At 40.8% G+C, this 20148-nt stretch overlaps 1 protein-coding gene across 3 annotated transcripts in view; it reads left to right on the top strand.

The window, feature by feature from the left end:
- The window catches only part of SLC22A23 (solute carrier family 22 member 23), a 110559-nt gene that overhangs the window by 24553 nt on the left and 65858 nt on the right, over nucleotides 1-20148 (top strand). For all 3 annotated transcript variants that reach the window (XM_082234393.1, XM_082234391.1, XM_082234392.1), the window contains exons 2-3: nucleotides 1002-1105; nucleotides 3807-3961. In XM_082234393.1, coding sequence (XP_082090519.1) covers nucleotides 1002-1105; nucleotides 3807-3961 — 259 coding nt within the window. The remainder of the gene's footprint in view (nucleotides 1-1001; nucleotides 1106-3806; nucleotides 3962-20148) is intronic.

The raw sequence follows: 20148 nt of genomic DNA, 5'->3' as shown, positions 1-20148 counted from the left end.
AGGCTATTCATCAGGAAATAAGGATTGTTTAAAGTTTTTCATGTGTGCTAAAGCTCAGTCTAAGGTGGTTTTTTTAAAAAAAATTGTTTAACCACATCAGTTAACAAACATGGATACATATGCTATAATGTTAATGTTTTAGTTAATAAATTGTTTAAGTTGTTATTAAGGAAATGATTATTTGTCTCCTTCCAATAAACTATAGCAGAAAAGATGTCCAAATATAAACAGTTAACTTATTAAACCTCACAATTATTACATAATTATCGGCCTATGTATTTCTAATAGTATAACCAAACCAGTAATTTTTGATATAATTGTAAAAACTACTCTGAAAATTTATTATGCCAAAAATGAAACCTTCATCTGGTTGTAAATATTAAGATCATACCAGCAAGAATGAGTCTTTCTGTAAAAAAGAAAGAAAGAAAAGATTTAAATCAAGTCTTACTGACTAGTGATTTAAATCATGATTTAAAATGTGATTTAAATCGATTTAATTTAAATCACATCCACCCTGCTTAAGAGAGGCGGGGGAGTTAAATTGGGTTTGAAAATCATGAATTAGTTCACATGAATTAGTTCAATGTTAGGGCAGAATTCATTTTGTTAAACTGATAGATTAAAAGTAGTCACTGATATCTAATGCAGAAGGCGTTTTATTGGAACAGCTTATGATAGTGAGTGCATGCAAACTTTCCAGAACTCTAAAGGCTTAAAGTAAACCTAGCTTTTCTGAATGGGTGATTACAGGTGACCAAGCCCTGGTGTATAATCTGGTATTCACAGCTACATATGAAAAATACTCTGGAAAGGTGCTTTAAAAGCTTGCTCTCCAGATATTGTGGGGCTCCAAGCTTCATCATGTCCAGCCATCAGGGATGATGAGTCTGTTGCCCTCCTCTGGTGGGTAGCTCACCAGCTACCCATGCTATAAGTAATTCTATTCAGGTGTATGAGTGCACATTTTAAATGCATCTTGTTTTCTTCTTCTTTTCTAGTGGGATCTTGTTTGTGATTCTGCCTGGAAAGTCCACATCGCAAAATTCTCCCTGCTTGTAGGATTAATCTTTGGCTACCTAATAACAGGATGTATAGCTGACTGGTAAGTGCAAATTCACACGGAGATTAAAAGCGATAAACATGTCTCTCTAAAGCATTATGAAACTGCTTTTCTCCCCCTTGAATGCTATTACCTCTTCCTTGGCATTCCACTTCAATGCGTGTGTCACAAACACAGCGCATTTCACAACTGACTTGCCGTTGATGGATATTGTTGTTGTGGAAAATGAAGTCATTTTAAATTTTTAAAGAAGGTGCTTGAGATAACACGGGTGGCTTAACCTGATGTACTTGCACTAAAGCTGGCTGGCAGCCCAATTTTATTAAACTGCGGTAGCCTTGCAGAGGTGGCTGGTCACTATGTAACAACATTTTTCTTAAAAGAGAAGAAGATAGAGAGAGCAAGGAAAACAAAAGTGTGACTTAATCTGAAATGATACACAGTATTTCCCCAGTACAAAAATGTAATTCCTCCAGAGACACACAAATTTATTCCTGTCCAATCATGTAAGAGAAGAGAACACTGACGTACAAATTATATACAAATCTGAATAGAAAAAATGGTTGTTTCTAATACTAATAAAAATCGCATTTTTATTTTTTGAAATTCTTGTGTTTTGCAAAAGGGGCTCTTCCTTCTTGCATCCCAATCCAAATTTAATTGTGCTTCAAAACAAAGTATTTTTACATGACCAGTTATGCAAGTATGCAGATGGAGATGTGTGTCCCATATAGAATTCCCACTCTCTGATGAGCATACCAGCGTGCATCAGATATGTGCCTCCAGTACCTGATTCTGCAAGTGATGCACATGGAAACTGATGATGCACATGGACCTACATAGTCAGGCATGTTTCATAATCAGTAAAATGAAAGGCTAACAACCTCTGGCACTACTGAATGCCCTGAACTTTATTTAAATAAAAAAGCCTTCCCAAATACATTGCATATTGGAAGCGAGCGCATAGTTTTTCTTGCAACTTGTTGATACAGCTGAGAATCTTCCTAGCAGGTCTAGTTCCATGGAGAACAAAAAGAGTGAGGCAGTGGGTGGGAGGAGATGCAAAACACTGAATCTATGCTGCAGTCAGAAAAAATACCTTTCTTGGTCTTCAAACAAACAAATAAAACAAAAAAAAAGCTATTGTGGAAAATATTTCTCCAAATGGTCTTACATACATGTAAAGAGACCAAACTAAGAAATCCCTTGTTAGACCCCTGCTAGACCATCTTCCTGTTGCTTGGCAACCAGCAGAAACCAAGACTATGCTTTATTAAACATGTTCGCTACTTGAGGCTGGATTAGCTGTTAGGACTTTGATCTCATCTGGATAATGGCTGCAATCTATGGCACAGCAGTCATAGATAGCATCTCCACCTGCTTCTGCTTTGCTGGTTGGAAATAGTCATCCACACAGCAGGCTCCTTAAGGAATAAGACACATTATATACGTACTTGGAAGGATTTCTGTGTAGGGTTTTTGATTTCAAGGGGTGTTTCCTTTTAGCTTCGTCTATTTGCTTTGTGGACTAAGAACTGGTGCGCAAGAAGTGAATGGCACTAGAACAATTGTGTGTGTTGTGAGGGATCTTTATTCCAAGATGTCTTGAAAAGAACAGCTCCAGTGTGTATCTTTGGCCATTTGAAAGGTACCAATGCAAAGCAATAGTGATTTCGAGAAATTCAATTTTAAGTAGGTGCTGTGCATTTTGCTAGATAATAAGGACACCAAAATGTTTATGTATGAAAAAGGGTTTGCTTTTATTCTCGCCCCCAAACCACCCATCAAAACCAAATGTTGATGAAACTGCTGAGTCTACAGTCAGGATTGAAATATAAGGAATTTAAAAAGAACTCTAGAGAGCTTTCAGACACAGCCAGTGGGTCTTTGTCCCCCCCCACTCCCCCCACTGGAAAGCAAATCCTGATGCCCATGACCGGAGTGGGGGACATGAGGCTCTTTGTGTTCTTGGACTTCAACTCCCACCAGCGCAGCCAGTACATTGCATAGCCAATGATCATGTTTGGTGGGAATTGTAGTCCAACAACATATAGATCCATGTTTGCCAAACTTGGGTATCAAGTTGTTTTTGGACTACAAATCCCATCATCCCTAGCCACCAAGAGCTGTGGTTGGGGATGATGGGAATTGTAGTCCAAAAAAACGGCTGGAGACCCAAGTTTGGGAAACACTGATAGATTGTCACAGGCCCCCTGCCCCTGACTTATAAGAAGCTGGCTTACCATTTGTTTATGGAGACAATTCAAGGAGCTGGCAAAGCCGTAGTCAGCTTGGCACCAAGGATCAGCTGCTCCCATATGAGCCTTAGCACTCATCAATATTGTTATTGGAGACCCTTCTCTGGGTGCCCATTCTACAATGAACTTCACGTCTCCTTTCTATTCACCCTTTAACCCATGAAGAAACATGAACGGTATTAGGCTATCTAAGAGGAGTAGGTGGCATTTGGAGATGGGCACCCTGGTTGTAGCATCCCCCTCCCTAAGAACACCTGAGTGGAGCCTGCTGTTCTAAGAACATAGGTATATTATTTCAAAACGCAACACATCTTGCTTGCAGACCTACTGTGTGATATTCCTCCTTAAGTATCTCCATAGAGAAATTTAAGAATCAAAGTTGTAGGGGGTTGGGCAATGTTGCATCCAGTGCAGAACTCTCATTTGAAAAATGGAGTGTGGAATTTGAAATACATTTGGCCTTGTTCCTCTTTTTATTTCTGTAGGGTTGGTCGTCGGCCAGTGCTGCTCTTCTCTGTTCTATTCATTTTGATATTTGGACTATCTGTGGCCCTCTCTGTGAATGTGACGATGTTCAGCACACTCAGGTTTTTCGAAGGGTTTTGCCTGGCTGGAATAATCCTTTCGTTGTACGCACTGAGTAAGTATTGCTTTTGTAATGCATCCTGCCTACCTTAAGAAACGTATCTTCTTCCATATGCCAGAATTTGTTGCAGACTGTGTTTCAACGTTATGCAGAAAAAAGAGAGATGAAATGTTAATTCAGCATGTGTTTTCTTGTGTCGTGTTGTTGGGGAAACTAGACAGAATGCCTTGCATCTAGTGCGTAACCACAGTATCAAGACAGAAGCAGTAGTAATGCAGTGCTTTCTTACTGAAATCTGTACCCCTCTATAAGGACATCAGCAGAACTCTGCTGGATCACTCCAAAGGTCCACCCAGGCCAACACTGTGTATCCACTTATGGCCGGTCAGGTGCCTCTGGAAGCTCACAGATATGGCATAATTATTTGTTTCCAGCCTTCAATCATCTATGGTACCCTGTATCTAATCATGAAGGCTTCCTTTGACTTCTCAGAAACTGATATACATTGAAAGAGACATTTTCCATGAATTTGCTAATGTTGTTTTGTTTTTAAATGGCTGAGATCAGTGAGACCTCAATTAAAGTGAAAGCTGTGTGTTGATGCATTGGTTCATTATAAGAAGTTTCTGGTAATAATTTAGTACTGCTTTTTTATCCGTATCTCCAGGAGGCCCCGAGTTGAAAAAGAAAGCCTCAGTATCAGTAGAGTGCAGGATTCTGCAATTATTAGCATGCAGTTGTTAATAATATTTTACCCTACATGGTAAACCATCATCCTTAATACAGTTTTACATGTTGTTGCAGGAAATGGGTGATTTGCTTCATTTGGATGTAACACTAAACTGTGGTTTAGCATTACCTGAACAAGCCCCAGGCTTGTGAGCTCCCTTACCCCTCCTCTAGTACAGACACATTAAAAAAACAACCAGAATGCAACACTCTTTTGCTTGGTTAGAAATCACTCTTGTAAGTGGAGGAGGCTTTCTGCTAGTGGAAGGGCATCTTTGGAACCAAGCCAATGTCAATAAAGTATGGGATATTTGCTTGTCTGTTTAAATATGCATACACTGCTTTTCCACCATAAAAGCCCTCAAGGCAGCTTGCAGAAACAATATTACACCATGCTCAAAGCATTATAGCATTTATCCAGAGATCTAATGTATTGAGCTTACCAAGTTGAATTGAAAGGGATGGGGGTGGGGAAGAAATATTCCACCAAACAAGAATAATGCAGTTAATTTACAGTGCTGATACAAAATGCAATTGTGGAATTATATTATCTTTTATATTTAATCACCTGACACTGTAGCATTTCAATTTCTATTTTATAAGCTACAATCTCCACTCAACAGAAATTGAAACTGAAATCTCATGGACTAATTGGTAGAATCCATATTTTGAGCCTTGTGTTTCTTCAGTGGCAGTCCCTTAATCACATGGCAAACCCATTCAGCAGAGAGGTTTTTTGTTTGACATGTTTTTTTGTTCACATTTAGATCCTCTCCACTTCCTTTGAACGCTTATGAACATCAAGTCTAAATTTGTATCTCTTAACCTCAACATGCATTGTTGCTGTGAATGCATTTTTGCTCTACATTCACTTACCTGTCAGTGCCACTGAAGTCAATGTAGCGTTCTTCTGAGTAGACTCTTATAGGCTTTTGCTTACTGTCACTCAAATGGCATGCAGTATACCGTACAAACATTGATGCCCAAGAGTCATGTGATTGGAGACAATAACATTTGGTTATGGCTAATGCTTTCAGGAGGAAAATCTTAATCCTTACTGCCATCATAAACTCTTAAGAAAGAACAGGATTGAGAAAGATAAAAATATGCTGTTCGAGGAGAGTCAAGACCAAATTAGTGAGCACCAGGGAGTTAGAACTGTCAAATCAGCCTTAAATCTGACAAGCAAGCATCTTCTGACTATGGGAGCCCTTGAGTCAAAGCTCAGCCAATGGAAGAACTAATTGTGAAGAGTGTATCTAAGCATGGGCAGATGCCTTTTTGCTCATTACCTAATGGCTAATGTGTCATATTTTCTTCTTAGAAGACAAGGAAGGTTCTCTCTTTCTCCTCCTTTCTTGTTTTTTAAAACGTCTAACAGGATCACCTAAGGACAGCAGTAGTTCTTAGCGAAATGGTGAAGTGTATAAATCTATGCAAGTGGAAATAATTTTCCATTTTTCAGGTAGATGCTCCTGTCATTTTTAACACCTACCTCGTTAAAATGCTGTGGTCCACCTCTATGACGACCTTAACCTTAGAGCACAAAAGCATATACGCAGTGGCACAGATCTGCACACAGTTGCAGCATGTTCAGTAATTTCATGGATGGTCGAGCTAAAAATCATCTTGCAAAATTAGGAAGCATAGGCCAGAATAAGCAGGTGGTTGGGCTCTGAAAATAATCATGTTGTAGTAGAGAATTAAGTCGCTGTGCCTTTTGCAAATGCTGTTGGGCTGCTTTAAAATGCGGCGAAGGAAAAATACGACGACAAAGTAACCCCTGCTGCAATTGAAATAGAGGTTTTCACATTATGATAAGCAGTCTGCTGAGTAGAGCTCTGACTGAGTTCGAAGATGGGGAGGGGGCTGCCACAGGTGTCCCTGCTACCACCCTGGTCTGTGTGTGCAGGGGGCAGGGGAAAATGCAGGAAGCCCTCCCTGAAAAGCAAATAGTTTTAGTAGAGCAACTGACATTGGCTGGCAGAGTCAGGAGAGGATGAGCCTGGGGGGGGGGAGAGTGCACAATGGGGAGAGGATGAACCTGGGGGGGAGGACCTAGTGGGTTGTGGGGTCATCCACTGGGGGTGGGTGGGAGAGAATCAGAGACTGTTTTCTTTTCTTTACTTTTCTTTCTTTTCTTTTCTTTTCTTTTCTTTATGGGTAGTGTTGGGTAATTGTGTTTAAATGAATGTGTGCTTTATATAATTGACTTTAAAGGCTTGCTCAGTTCCTCCCCTCACCTATGTCTGCTCAGTTGAGTTGGACCTTCACCTTTCCCACTCATAGCAGCTATGAACATACCAGGGGTGGTAGGGGCAACAGAACACAGTATCAATGATGGTGTGGGAAGCAGTGGTTTCAATAGTGCTAGTAGGAGTTATCTGTCCAGAAACAGCCTCTCTTTGAAGAATGCGTTTGTTAGGTTGGGAAAAGAACTGTACGTTTCTCTCCTCTCCCCCACAGCTGCCGAACCTCATGGACCTTTAGCCAGAATAGAATAAACACAGGGGGTACAGTGCTATCTGGGGCCAAGGTCAAGGTTTTTAGGCTTGTTCAGTTTGTACAATTGATCTCTGCCATCTGCTGAGTCTCTAGAGATTTGGCATTGCTGCTGCAGGAGGAGGAAAACAAAGGCACTCCGCTGTGGTTGGAGCAGAGCTCCAGACAGTAACACACACACCCCTGGAAAAAAAAGAAAGAAAACTTAAATTCCCCAGAGTGGGTCCAAAGATACTCTGAGAACTGAAGACGGCAGGCGCAGTTGTTTGGGCCCTGCTTCTAGTAGCCTCCCACTTGATCTATACAGAGGTGAAAAGAGAAGTTGTGATTCTGCTTACCTGGTAAAGGGGAAGAGAGGGAGCGGGAAGAGAGAGAGAGAAATGGGGTTGGAGGAGAGAATAGGCAGGTAGAAGCAGCTGTCTGAGCAGGGAATGGAAGAGGTCGCTTTCCGATCTGAAGTGGTCATGCATGCTGGCTCCAGTGCACCCAACCACCTCTAAAAGAAATAAGGAAAAATAATGAGAAAGGGACGTTTCATTCCCATCTCTGCTGCTTGATAAGAAGGGGATAGGGGAATGGGTCCCTTTTTCTTTCAGTGGTGGGGGGGTGGGGAAGAGAAATAAAAAAGGGATCCATTCTTATCAAACAGCCAGTGAGCAAGGAAGGGAACGGATAGGTCCCTTGTCTCTCTCGCCTTCTCTCTCCTCCCCCACTCCTCACACAGGGAAAGAAGGGACCCTTTTATTCCCTTCCTGCCACTAGGATGATAAATGGGAGGATGGAGGAGCAAACAACCAGGCTAGTGTAAAGGGGGAAAGAAAATGGTACAGCGAGTGTCCTGGAGAGCATCTTGCCTGAAGCCCTCCACAAACCCGGCAGCACCATTGGCCTCATGTGCCAACCCTTCTGGTGGATCTCAATGTTGGTCCAGTCCCAGGTCTTGAGAAGGTTTGTGTAGGTATAGGTGGTCCTGAAGGTAACCTGGCCTCAAACTATTTAGAGCAGTTTTCCACAACTGGTGCCCTTCAGGACTCCCCCCAGTCCTAGCCAGCAAGGACAAAGAGCATAAGAGTGTGCTGGATCACACCAGTGATCCATCTAATCCATCATTGTGTTCTCATAGTAGCCAACCAGATGCTTGTGGGAAACCTGCAAGCATGACCTAAGTGCAAGAACACCCTCCCCACCTGTGGCTTCCAGCAAACTGGCATTAAGAAGCATCACTGAGAGCCAGTATGGTGTAGTGGTTAAGAGCGGTAATCTGGTGAACTGGGTTCGCGTCCCCGCTCCTCCACATGCAGCTGCTGGGTGACCTTGGGCTAGTCACACTTCTCTGAAGTCTCTCAGCCCCACTCACCTCACAGAGTGTTTGTTGTGGGGGAGGAAGGGAAAGGAGAATGTTAGCTGCTTTGAGACTCCTTAGGGTAGTGATAAAGCGGGATATCAAATCCAGACTCCTCCTCCTCCTCCTCCTCCTCCTTCTTCTTCTTCACTGCCTCCAACTGTGGAGGCAGAGCATAACCATCATGGCTAGTAGCCTTTGATAGCCCTCCTCCATGAATTGGTCTAATTCTTTTTTCAAGCCATCTAGGTTGGTGGCCATCACTGCCTCCTGTGGGAGTGAACTCCATAGTTTAATGAAGCTGCACTTTCTTTGATCTCTCCTGCATCTTCCAACATTCAGCTTCATTAGACACCCACGAGTTCTAGTGTTTTGATGGGAGCTGTAGTCTCAAAATACGCATCGCACCAGTTTGGGGGAGGCTGATTTAAGGACTTTAAAGGTGCTTTACAGAGCCTAGGACTTGCCAATCAGAAGGTCGGCGATTCAAATCCCCGTGACGGGGTGAGCTCCCGTTGCTCGGTCCCTGCTCCTGCCAACCTAACAGTTCGAAAGAATGTCAATATGCAAGTAGACAAATAGGTACCGCTCTGGTGGGAAGGTAAACAGCTCTGGTTCGCCAGAAGCGGCTTAGTCATGCTGGCCACATGACCCGGAAGCTGTACGTCGGCTCCCTCGGCCAATAAAGCGAGATGAGCACCGCAACCCCAGAGTCAGCCATGACTGGACCTAATGGTCAGGGGTCCCTTTACCTTTACTTTACCAGAATTGTGATAGTAGCCATTGCTGCCAGTACAAAATAGTTGTTGTATGTTCTAATCAGTTGCCCTCCATGAGCAACAGGGCTGCCACAACCTGCAGCAGTTGAAGCTTTCAAACCACCTTGAAAAGCAGTCCCGTGTAGAACATGTTGCAGTAGTCTAATCTAGATGAAACCAGAACATGAATTATTGTGAGTAGGTCCCAGATAGTGTCACAGCCGATGAATAAGCCATCTCAAGAAGACTATTCTTATGCTCTTACAAAGGCTTAGGCGAAAAAGGAGGAGGAGGAGAAACCCACCAAAGGACAGTTGACAAATGTCTAATTCACTTTGCTTTTTGCCCTAATCTTGCTTGATGAGTTACTTTACCAAACATAATTCCTAGATTTGGCATAGCTGCTAGCAGGCAGACTCTCCTGCCAGGATGTCTGCTCAGCAGATGGTAGCTTGGGTAGCAATGAATTAATCTGTCAGATTTGGTTTCACTCCGTTTTCTAATCTCAATGTTCGATTCAACCCACTAAAAAAATGCCTGCCCAAACATTTGTACACATTTTGATGTGGATTTAATTTTTCTTAATATAATACAGTTTTGTATGCTATTTTCACCAATGTGCACATTTCTGTATGCGTTGCTGTTGAACATTGTTGCAAAATTCAGAGCAATACAAATTTCAAACCATAGCAGTGTTTGCTTTAGGAAGCGTGAGCTAATTTCATCTCCATACCTCATCTTGGTTGCATCTACCTCATCAAGCCAGGCTGTGCTGAGGTAGGGACAGATCCATCACTTTCAGTTCTCTCAGTTTCTCATCTTTCCAACCTTAAATTCAGTTTTCCGCATTTCTGCAACAATTTGCAATTTTCCTTTTTTTAAAAAAAAATCACCAGCAAAATTCATCAACATTTTAGTGTGATTTTCTCCTAATATAAACACATTTTTTTGCAAACCGTTTCCCCAAATATAATGCATTTTAATGAATACTCTTCAGCTGGAGAACTGCGTTACAAAACCCAGAGAACTGTGAATTTCAAAAGATGGCTGTGTTTTCCGTTTCTTGCATTGTTTTGAGAAGTGAAAATTAGGTAGGTTTGCTGTTAGATGTGAACTGAATTGATTTCTCTCCCTCCCCCCCCCAAATCACCAGGGGAGAGTACAGAAGAGGCAAAGAGGCAGAGTCTGTCCCCATTTAGGAAGTTTGCCTCTTGGTCAGAAATAGCAAAAAGCAGGAAGAACAAGCTCAGCATGCAGCTCCATTGACAGAGATAAATGAACCAATCCTGATCTTCATTCTAAATCAGGAGCGGCTAAACTTCAGCCATGGACCATAGCCTCCCACCCAAAGGTTATCTGTGCCCACCACTCCAAAATTTGTTGTTTTGTTTATTATTTATTAGTTTTTAATTATTGGCTGCTTCTTTGTGGTGCCAAAAGGTTTTAGGGAAACTCCCTCCCCAGGCCTCCTGTCAAAATCATAATGATAGCTATCAGAAAAAAATATATCTGAACAAATCTAGAAATCCAATATATGTATTAGTTCTTGTTTTTTTTCCATAGCCCCAGCAATATTCTTTACAAGAAACTAGGTGCAGAAGGAGTAACTTTTGAAACCGCGAAGATGACTTTCCCTGTATGTTACAGAATATAAATTAGCAGCCTAGTCATAACTCCTACATATCTGTGGCTACAGCCTCTTTCCAAAGGAAGCAGTAGATTCAAAGGGATGTCTTGTTTCCATCCTGAATATCCTGTCGGTTACCAAGATTAGGAACTTGGAACTGAGCAAGGTACACAAATTCCTAATGCCACAGGACACACTAGATCATCTCACTTGAATCTTTTGTCAAAGTTTTCCTGTAGCCGTTTTGTAAAGAGGTTTCCTGAAGAGCCATAAAGTGTCTGCAAGCAGCTTTTGTCAGTGTCTAATGCAACACGCATATCTGTCCTATTTGTGATGAAATACATTTGACTGGGTTCCATGGGGCTTATTCCCAAGAACTGTGTGTGCATAGGATAGCAGGTATAACAGTGCTACTGCCCCCCCCCCGTTTTCATTTGATGTCTGCTTTAACAGCTGCCATGCTAAACTGTCTTACTGAGATGTTTATATCATTAGCTGCCTGTTAATCAGTGTGATTAAGAGGTGGAATATGAATACCTTAAATAAAATTGTCAGCGTTTTGTTTTTCAAATTTGTTTGCTGCTTGTGAGTTCCTGCACAGATCTAGAGTCAAATTGTGGTTCCTGGTTTTGCCTGGTCTATGTGAATCTTCCACTCCTGTTTATTTGAATGGCCAGTTACTTAACTGCTTTAACCCGTCACCGAGGCCATTTGGAAATGAACATGCATATGGGCTGTAGACCAGAAGATTATAGATATATAAAGCTGCTCAAAATAATCACAGAAAAACTGTAACTCACTTTTTGGAGAGGGGGAGAGTTGCATATGCCACCTTAAACTCCTTAGAGAAAAGGTGGGAAATAATAATAATAGCACTAGTAATAGGGCTAGTTCACTAGTAAAATGTCCTCCTTATTATCTCATCCATCCTTATTATCTCATCCTGTGCCAGTGTTCCATGGAAACACTCTTACTGTTTGCATAATTCAAAAAACTGCTGGAAGTGCTGTTTTGATAATGGAAATATAAAAATAAAGATAACGGAAATGGTAACACTGGGTATTTGTTACATGGGATCCAGGGATAGCTGGGAGGTTTCATGTAGTGGCCATTTGTCTCTCTGAACTTGCTGCACTGCAAATTTAAAACATTGCTTCCTTTTTATCATTTCAATTGATCAAATTTTCATTGGATTATTGTGCACTCGTTGCAATTTTCTACTCTGTAAACATTATGTTTTTGACAAAGGCATGTCAGATTTTGGCCTGGGAAATTTTCTAACTCAGAGGCTGGGGGTTGTGATATAATACTTAAACTTCAAGTGCTAGCAGTTGGGACTGTGCACAGAGAAGATATTTACCGGTGAATCAGTAGAAGTTTCTGTTTAGAAACACAAAGACAGTTTGGGCTCCAAGGTAGAGGTTCAGCTGCAAGATGCACCGGCCTCCTGGGTGAACACTGGGCTCAGGAGGAAGCTGAATAGCTAGCTGTGGCTCTGAGATCCCAAGGCTCTTTTTCAAGCAGTTTTCAGATCTAAAATCCTTTTTTTCTAATGGGAATTGGGGATTTCCCAAATGGAGCATTCAGAGCCCTGCCTTTGAAAACTAAAATATCACTGTGCTATTCCAGTACATTCATAAAAGACTTGTGTTTTTTCTCTAGTTGTTTTGATGTTCTCTCTCCTTGTTGCCTTCCCCTTCTCTTTGGACATATCTATGCTACACACACACACACACACACACACACACACACTACTGGAAATTATAGTTTGGTGAAGTGCTCAGTTTTGTTTGATAACAATTCCTTACATCCGAAAAGTAGCTTCCTATGTTCCTAAGTTACTTACAGCTGTCGCCTTTTTTTGGTTTGCAAGTAATCTATTCTAAAGAGAAATAACCTTGTGTATGTGACACAAGAAATCCTGTTACGGTGTGCCATACAAAAGTTCCAGTTCTCCCTTAGCAGTGTAGGTCATGTCTTTATAGGTCTTCTGGCTGAGGACAGTGAGAGTACCTTGATAATGTTGACCAAAAGTAACAGGACATATTTTCTAAGATATCTGAAATATGAGACTAGTTTGTATATCATACACTGTTGATGATCTCTTATTACCTTGGATGAGCTCACAGCTCCTTTATTCCCAGAAGTGCTGAGCTGATTGATGGCTGAAGAAATTCAAGACGGGTGTGACTAACCTTTCTTAACCCAGGTTTCCCTAGCTGTGAAATGTGATCATGCTGTGAAAAGTTAGGGCAATTGAAGTAGTGGTCCAAGCCTAATGAGAAACGGTTAAGGGAATTGTGTGTGTTTAGCCTGGTAAAGAGGAGACTGAGAAGAGAGCCATCTTCAGATATCCAAAGGCTGTAACCTGGAGGATGGGGCAAGCTTGTTTTCTCCTGCTCCAGACGCTAGGACCAGAACCAGTGGATTCAAGTTACAAGAAAAGAGATTCCAATTCAACACCAGAAATAGCTTTTTGACAGTAAGAGCTGTCTGACAGCAGAACAGACTCTCATGAGAGGTTATGGACTCTCCTTCCTTGGAGATTTTTAAGCAGATGTTGAATGGCCATCTGTCATGTGTGATCAAGTTGAGATTCCTACATGCAGGGGATTGGACTAGATGGTCCTCAGAGCCTCTTCTAACTCTACAATACTCTACAATTCTATGATTGTGGGGATGGCATACAAAAGGCAAATTCATTCACATTTATACCTGCCTACACAGTTTATTAGGGACGCGGCTGGCGCTGTGGGTTAAACCACAGAGCCTAGGACTTGCCGATCAGAAGGTTGGTGGTTCAAATCCCCATGATGGGGTGAGCTCCCGTTGTTCGGTCCCTGCTCCTGCCAACCTAGCAGTTCGAAAGCACGTCAAAATGCAAGTAGATAAATAGGCACCGCTCAGGAGGGAAGGTAAACAGTGTTTCCATGCGCTGCTCTGGTTCACCAGAAGCAGCTTAGTCATGCTGGCCACATGACCCGGAAGCAGTACACCGGCTCCCTCAGCCAATAAAGTGAGATGAACTCTGCAGCCCCAGAGTCGGCCACGAATGGACCTAATGGTCAGGGGTCCCTTTACCTTTACACAGTTTATTGGGAAAGGGAAACAAGCAGTGATATGAACATACTGGAAGTAGATGATTTTGGCAGATCTCAGTGATCCAGTCTCTCTTCCAACTCAAGCTTAGCTGGCCCAGAACAAAGGTCATTTCAGTAACATTTAGCAGATGTGTATTCTATTTACTATGGGTCTGCTTGGAAAATTTGTAGGTTTTATAGTTGCAGAACATAATGTCATTGCAAATGTATAATCCATATTTAAATTTGTGAAATAAGACATTTAAACACAGAGACCTCATTCCAGCAAAAGTGAGCTGTTGCTAAGTCCTATTGAAAGAAATCAAACTTGCATTAGACATTACTAACTGATTCCATTGCTTTCAAAGGATCGTGCAGTTCTCTCATATTCCTATTTAATTGGAAGTAAGTCCTGCTGAGTTCAGTAGGGTTTACTCAAAGCTTAGTGTGCATAGCAGCCTTAGTTGCTTCTAATGCTCACTCAACTGGAGACAGAAAATAGAAAAGTTAACAGGTTTCAGATTGATTGATTGATTGATTGATTGTAAGATTTTAATACTTTGGCTTTCTTAATAAAAAGTTCAGACTGGTTGTATAGCAATATTTTTTTAAGAAAACCTACTTAAAGTTCTAATTTTGTTAAGAAAAGAGATCTATTGGTAATTACATGCCAATTGAAAACAACTTAGGAGAGATAAAGTAAAGTATGTAGTCGAAAATGTAATTTAGGAACCACAACGGAGTGATTGGAAGTCATGTTGGAATTAGTTATGTACGAATCTAAAAAAAAAATTGTAATATGTATCGATTTGGGATTGTTTTTGTTGACTGTTTTGTTTCATTTTTTAAATCAATAAAGCATTTTTTAAAAAGAAAAAGAAACATTTCTGTCTTTCAAAATGAATGGTCTCACAAACGGATGGTTTCACTGGGAAACTAACAAGCCCGTTCTTCAAAACTCCATGAAGAAAGAAAGGCTTTGTGCTATATTTGCACTACAAAGCTTATTTGAGATCTTGTAGCTGAGTAGTTGGTCCAGTTGACTGTAACTGTTTAACACACAGCCCCCTTTCCATTTAATCAAGTGAGCATTTCTAAAGCATATAAAAACATAGACCTATCCACTCCAAGACCCCGTCTGTATTTTAAGCAAACAAGTCAGGATTTCTGCTGGTTTCCAATTTGTGCTGAAATTTGATTGTATATTGGCTCATCAGATGCTGCTGCACTTTTTCTTTAGCTGGAACCTTTTCCTCTTATTAATTCTCCTACATTTATAATTCTGCTTAAGCAATTCTTTTGGTGAACTGCTTTGATCAATATCTGGAACTTTTTGAAAAGGAGCAAAGGGGTACAGAATGTATTGATGCACATGCACCAAGCAATAGCATTAAAGGCAGGACAGCGAACAGCCAAATTTTGATGTAATGATGTGGATTGTTGTTACGACTTTCTGCTAAAGTAGAATGCACTAATAATGTGTATTTTGATTCCATTAATTTGACAAGCAAAGACAGAAGGCAAGTTGGTCATGATCAAAGTTTCTGCAAACAGAACAGTGAATCTCTTGGCTTGGTTTACAAGGTCATAAGCATGTACACTTGTGGGTTGATCAAAGAGTAAATTTCATTATGTGGATTAAAATGTGTCAATGAGGCATCAGGCATAAGCCTGCATTTTATTAATGTTTGATCAGGGCTTGTATATTAAAGAGAGCTTAAAGATTTTCAAAAGTTTCATGCCAGGCAGAAGACCAGCTGCTTAGAGAACCTTGACAATGTTTTCCTCCTAGACAAGGGGCCCCTTGATTTATAGCAGAAAACAATTCTCAAAGTCGTAAAAGCTGAAATTACAGGCTGAGAACGGACACTGACCCTACATGTTACAGAAGATAAAAAAGGCAGAGATAAACATAATTAATAGTTGGTAAATAGTAAAATAATACCAATGTGCCTCCCAGTAAAATGAGCCAGATCTTCTTTCTAAGGTTAAAAGGCCAAGACCAAATGGAGAAGCATCTAGCTGGCAGAAAGAAAGCATTTTTGGGAAGTCTTTTTAAAGCTGTTTCTTTCTTAAACTGAGAAAGTTAGAGGGCAATAAATGTTGGGAAGAGCTAATGGGAAAAGCAACTGGCTGGAGAAGGGGGGAAGTGTAAACAGGGGAAGAGGCTTTTTTAGTTCCTATTTTATTTTGAGGCTGTAAACTGTTCCTTCCTTTTTACTTTGAGGAAGTTTATCCTTCTAAAAAGCTATCTATGATAATGTATGAAATATACTGGCTTAAATGTAATTATGCAAAGGATCTAGAAAGAAAGAAATGTTAAATTCTTATTTCATAGGGTCATATTGCTGTAGGAGACCAGGGGGGCAGATGAGTCTAGCCCCCTGCCAGACAAGAGACGCCATCCAAGCAGTCCTGATATATTAGTTGTCAGGCCATTGTTTAGAAACCTTCAAATGAAGGAGATCTTTCAATGTTGATGTGAAACTCAAGATCCTTGACATATGTTTAAGATAAAAATTTAAGATTAACCATTTGTTTTAGAAGGCAATAGGGCAAGGAGGGCAAGAGGTGAGCTGGTAATTAAGATTCCTTGTTGAGACACATGTAAGATATATTACTACTTATTTGTCATTTATAGATGTAACAATATATAGCTCTTTGTGTTCCATATAAGGACAGGAGGATATGGGTGTATCTTTTAGGATTGGTTATAGCAATCAGCCAATAGGAAATTCAACCAGGCTGATTGGACAGAGGCAGCCAAAGGAGGAGCAAGGGGCCTGGGCTGAGGGAATATAAGTGCTGGCCATAATGGCAGGAGCCCAGGCCAGAGCTTGGTAACCATATACCACTGTGCCTCTCATTTATTTGTCTGACAAATAAATTATTATTTTAATTTCTCTATTGCTGCGTTGAATATTTCATTCCAGCTAAGCGTTAACCACAAGCAGGGTGCTACATCCTAAGACATCTTGTATCTGAAATTCGTAACACTAGGTATTCTGCACTGCAAATGCAGCACTATCTTCAGCTGACCAGTTCAAATATTTGCTCCTTGAATTTTTAGAAGTGTTTGAAATTTCCCCCTAAATAAAATTACACAACATGTCAAAATGCACTGATTTGGAGAGAAGTTTTGGAACGCATTCTTGTATTTGAAGTGGTTAGTTTAATTTGAGTCACTTTCAAACAGTTGGGATTTCCTACATAGAAACTGTGATGTGTTACAGTTCTGTACGCGGGACTGTACTACCTTGGACAGCAAATGTTTAAACAGACGGTCATTAAAAAGAATGATAGTCCTTTTAATAGACTATCATTTAGTTTAACACACTTGAGTTCTCCAAATGAGAAGACTATATCCAAGGGCTTTACAGCTTCCCACTTGCCCCTCACCCCAGTTTGGTCTTTGAACTATTATTAGAGAACCAATGTGACCATTTCTCAATTACTGGACTGTAGTCTGACTTTGTCACAAACAGTAAGCTTTTGTTAACAGCATTTCAGGAGACGCAGCCAAAAATAAATAGAAGCCTGCAGAGAGCAGATGCCAGTAAATAATCTGGGCCTTGGAGTAAGGCATTTTGTCCAGGGATCTGGCAGTCACTCTGTCCTCAGGAAGGGAAATATAAACCATCAGTTTAGCATTACAGCACTGAAGGAACACTGTGTTGATCAGGAGATTACAGTGTGGCTTCATTGCAGTTCTGTACCTTCACTTCTCTTGGGCTTATACATTAGGAGAGAGCTAATGTTGCAGATGTGCAAATGTACATTTAATAAAAAGCACAAGATTGCTGGTTTCTTCATTCTCACAGCAAAAGGCAGGCCCAGAGGAAGATTAAATGCAGGGCCTCTAGTCACAGTCTCCACCTCCTCAGAGTGTTATAGTTTTCATGATGGTATGCAGAAAATGAGCGCTACTAGGTTTCTTCAATGGGACAGTAAAAATGTTAATCTGATTTTCAGTTAAATGTAGCTGTGTGGTGTTTATACTGCTGTGCAGTGGGGAGAAAGTCTATAATATTGAGATACGTGAATTGGAAAGAATTTCCATTGGTTTAGGTTTAGATGGGCCACAGGCTTATTAGCTGATACTCTGTGATGTAATGGTGTTGTCTTTTAGTACTTCCTGGAACCACAGAAACCTATCAATGAAATGTGGTAATTGATTACAGCTTCTCCACCCCTCCCTGTGTCCCTTACACAATGTGCTTGCTTAAGATAGTCAACAGACCTAGTAAATCAAACATTTGTATTTCAGGACTCCAGTAATGTGGTGCAGGCAGTGTTTTCATTACATGCTCAGACATTTGGTCTGCGTTTTGAAATGCCTTCAAGCTATGGTGCTTTTAATTTTCCATTAAAGCTTTCCTGACCCTCTGTCAAATCGAGTACTGTATAAAAGTCTTTTGCCCCTGCAGATTGCGTTCTGCTGTATAGCAGCAAAGTGCCCTGGCATTGCAAATGCTGCTGTGTTAACATTAGTTCTTTGCCAAGCACAACAGTCATGGCTCATAAATTCAGGCAGTCTTGATATACCAATTGTGTTAAGTACACCAGGTCCTTGAAACAAAGGGTGAGTAGTGTGGCGATAAGCTCAAATGTCGTTGCATTTGGGGGTTCAGCTGGGGGTCAAAGACATTTCAGTGGAGGGGTGGCAAAATGCACAGCAAGCTTCAGAAGCTTCATATTGGATATATTCAAAATTAAAGAGCAAAGTATATTAAGATAACAATTATACCTTCATAATGACTGTAGGTATTAGTGTTTCTGAGGAACAATCATGTCTGGTCTTAAAATAGTCCCTTCTCCCACTCAACCACTCAGCTCCCTCTGATAGTGCCCTGATACAAAGAGTGCTTCTTTATGCATGTTTATGAGTGTTTATGTATTTGCTTAGTTGCACATTTCTGTCTTATCCACCCTTTAGGATTAGGTACCATCGTGCAATTGAAGCAAGCAAAACAATGCCAAACAAAAGCAGCACAGGATAGGTTAAACAAAACAGAAGAGTTAGGGCCCATTAAAATACATTTACTGTCAAAGGCCAGGTAAGGAAGTATGTCTTCAGTATTTGGTGGAAGCTGTATAATGAAGGTGCTAGGTGCACTTCTGTGGAGAGGAAGTTCCACAATTTAGGGACTGCCTCAGAGAAAACTTTCCTGGATTGCATCATGATCCTATATGATCATGAAGATACTTTTCTGAAAAGGAGTAAGAAGAGTTATGTAAAAGTGATCCTAAAATAATTAGAAGCATGTGGCATTCAGTTCCCAATGTTGATCTTTCTTCCCCCCTTGTTCCCAAGCTACATCTTCCCTGACGGGGAAGCGGACAGGGGAGCCATTTTGGTTTCCGCCTCAGGTGCCTAAATGTATCGGGCTGGTCTTGGCCTGTTGAACACAACTTGTGTAGACTCTTGTTTTAAACAAATGCTGATTATCTGAATACTTATAGATTTGTTCCTTAGTTCACTTCAGTCAATGCAACTATGCAGTTAGGATATTAAACTTAATGAATGTGTCCTTCGAGATTTCCAGAGGAAATGGTTGATAAGTTACTGGTCCTTTTTGTGTGTGTGGCGCATTGGCAGTGATTTCCAGATGACTTTACTCGGTTGTCTTCCATTTGCTTCAGCTAGGAAGTACTCTATAAATTTATGGAATTAACTTGGAGTGACCTTTGTGAAACGCTGCATATCAATATGACCCTTTCAAAGAACGGCATTGGGAGGGATGGAAATGGCACCTAGCCGACCTTCTCTAGTATTTTGCTCCCACCAACCCTTGAGAAATCAGTGTATGCAATCTAGATCACAGTGATCCATAAATAGGGAACAGGTGCACACAGTAAGTGGCATCTGGAGTGATCTGCTCAGCAGGACCCAAGCGAACTTTGAGAGACCTCCTACCAAATAAAAAACCAAAACAAATCTCCATCTCCTTCAAAACACTGTATCTTTAAATAAATGGGTGCATTAATTCTAATTCAAAACATTCCCTTGAATGGCGGCACTGTCATTAGCAAAGCTCCTTGGCTTTGTTTATTTGGCACAATTTATTCAATAAAAATCTGATGGATGGTTGGTTGTTTGCCATCATGTTTGCTGTCTGGTCTGGCAGGAGTACTCCCCAGTGATGAAGATGCTCCAGACCGAAGAGAAATCTAATTGAAATGACAGATAATAAGCAGAGAAA

The sequence above is a fragment of the Podarcis vaucheri genome, assembly GCF_965113315.1.
Source record: "Podarcis vaucheri genome assembly, chromosome: 8".
Taxonomy (NCBI): domain Eukaryota; kingdom Metazoa; phylum Chordata; class Lepidosauria; order Squamata; family Lacertidae; genus Podarcis; species Podarcis vaucheri.
The sequence above is the reverse complement of the archived record's forward strand: the minus strand, read 5'-3'. Positions and strand labels throughout refer to the sequence as shown.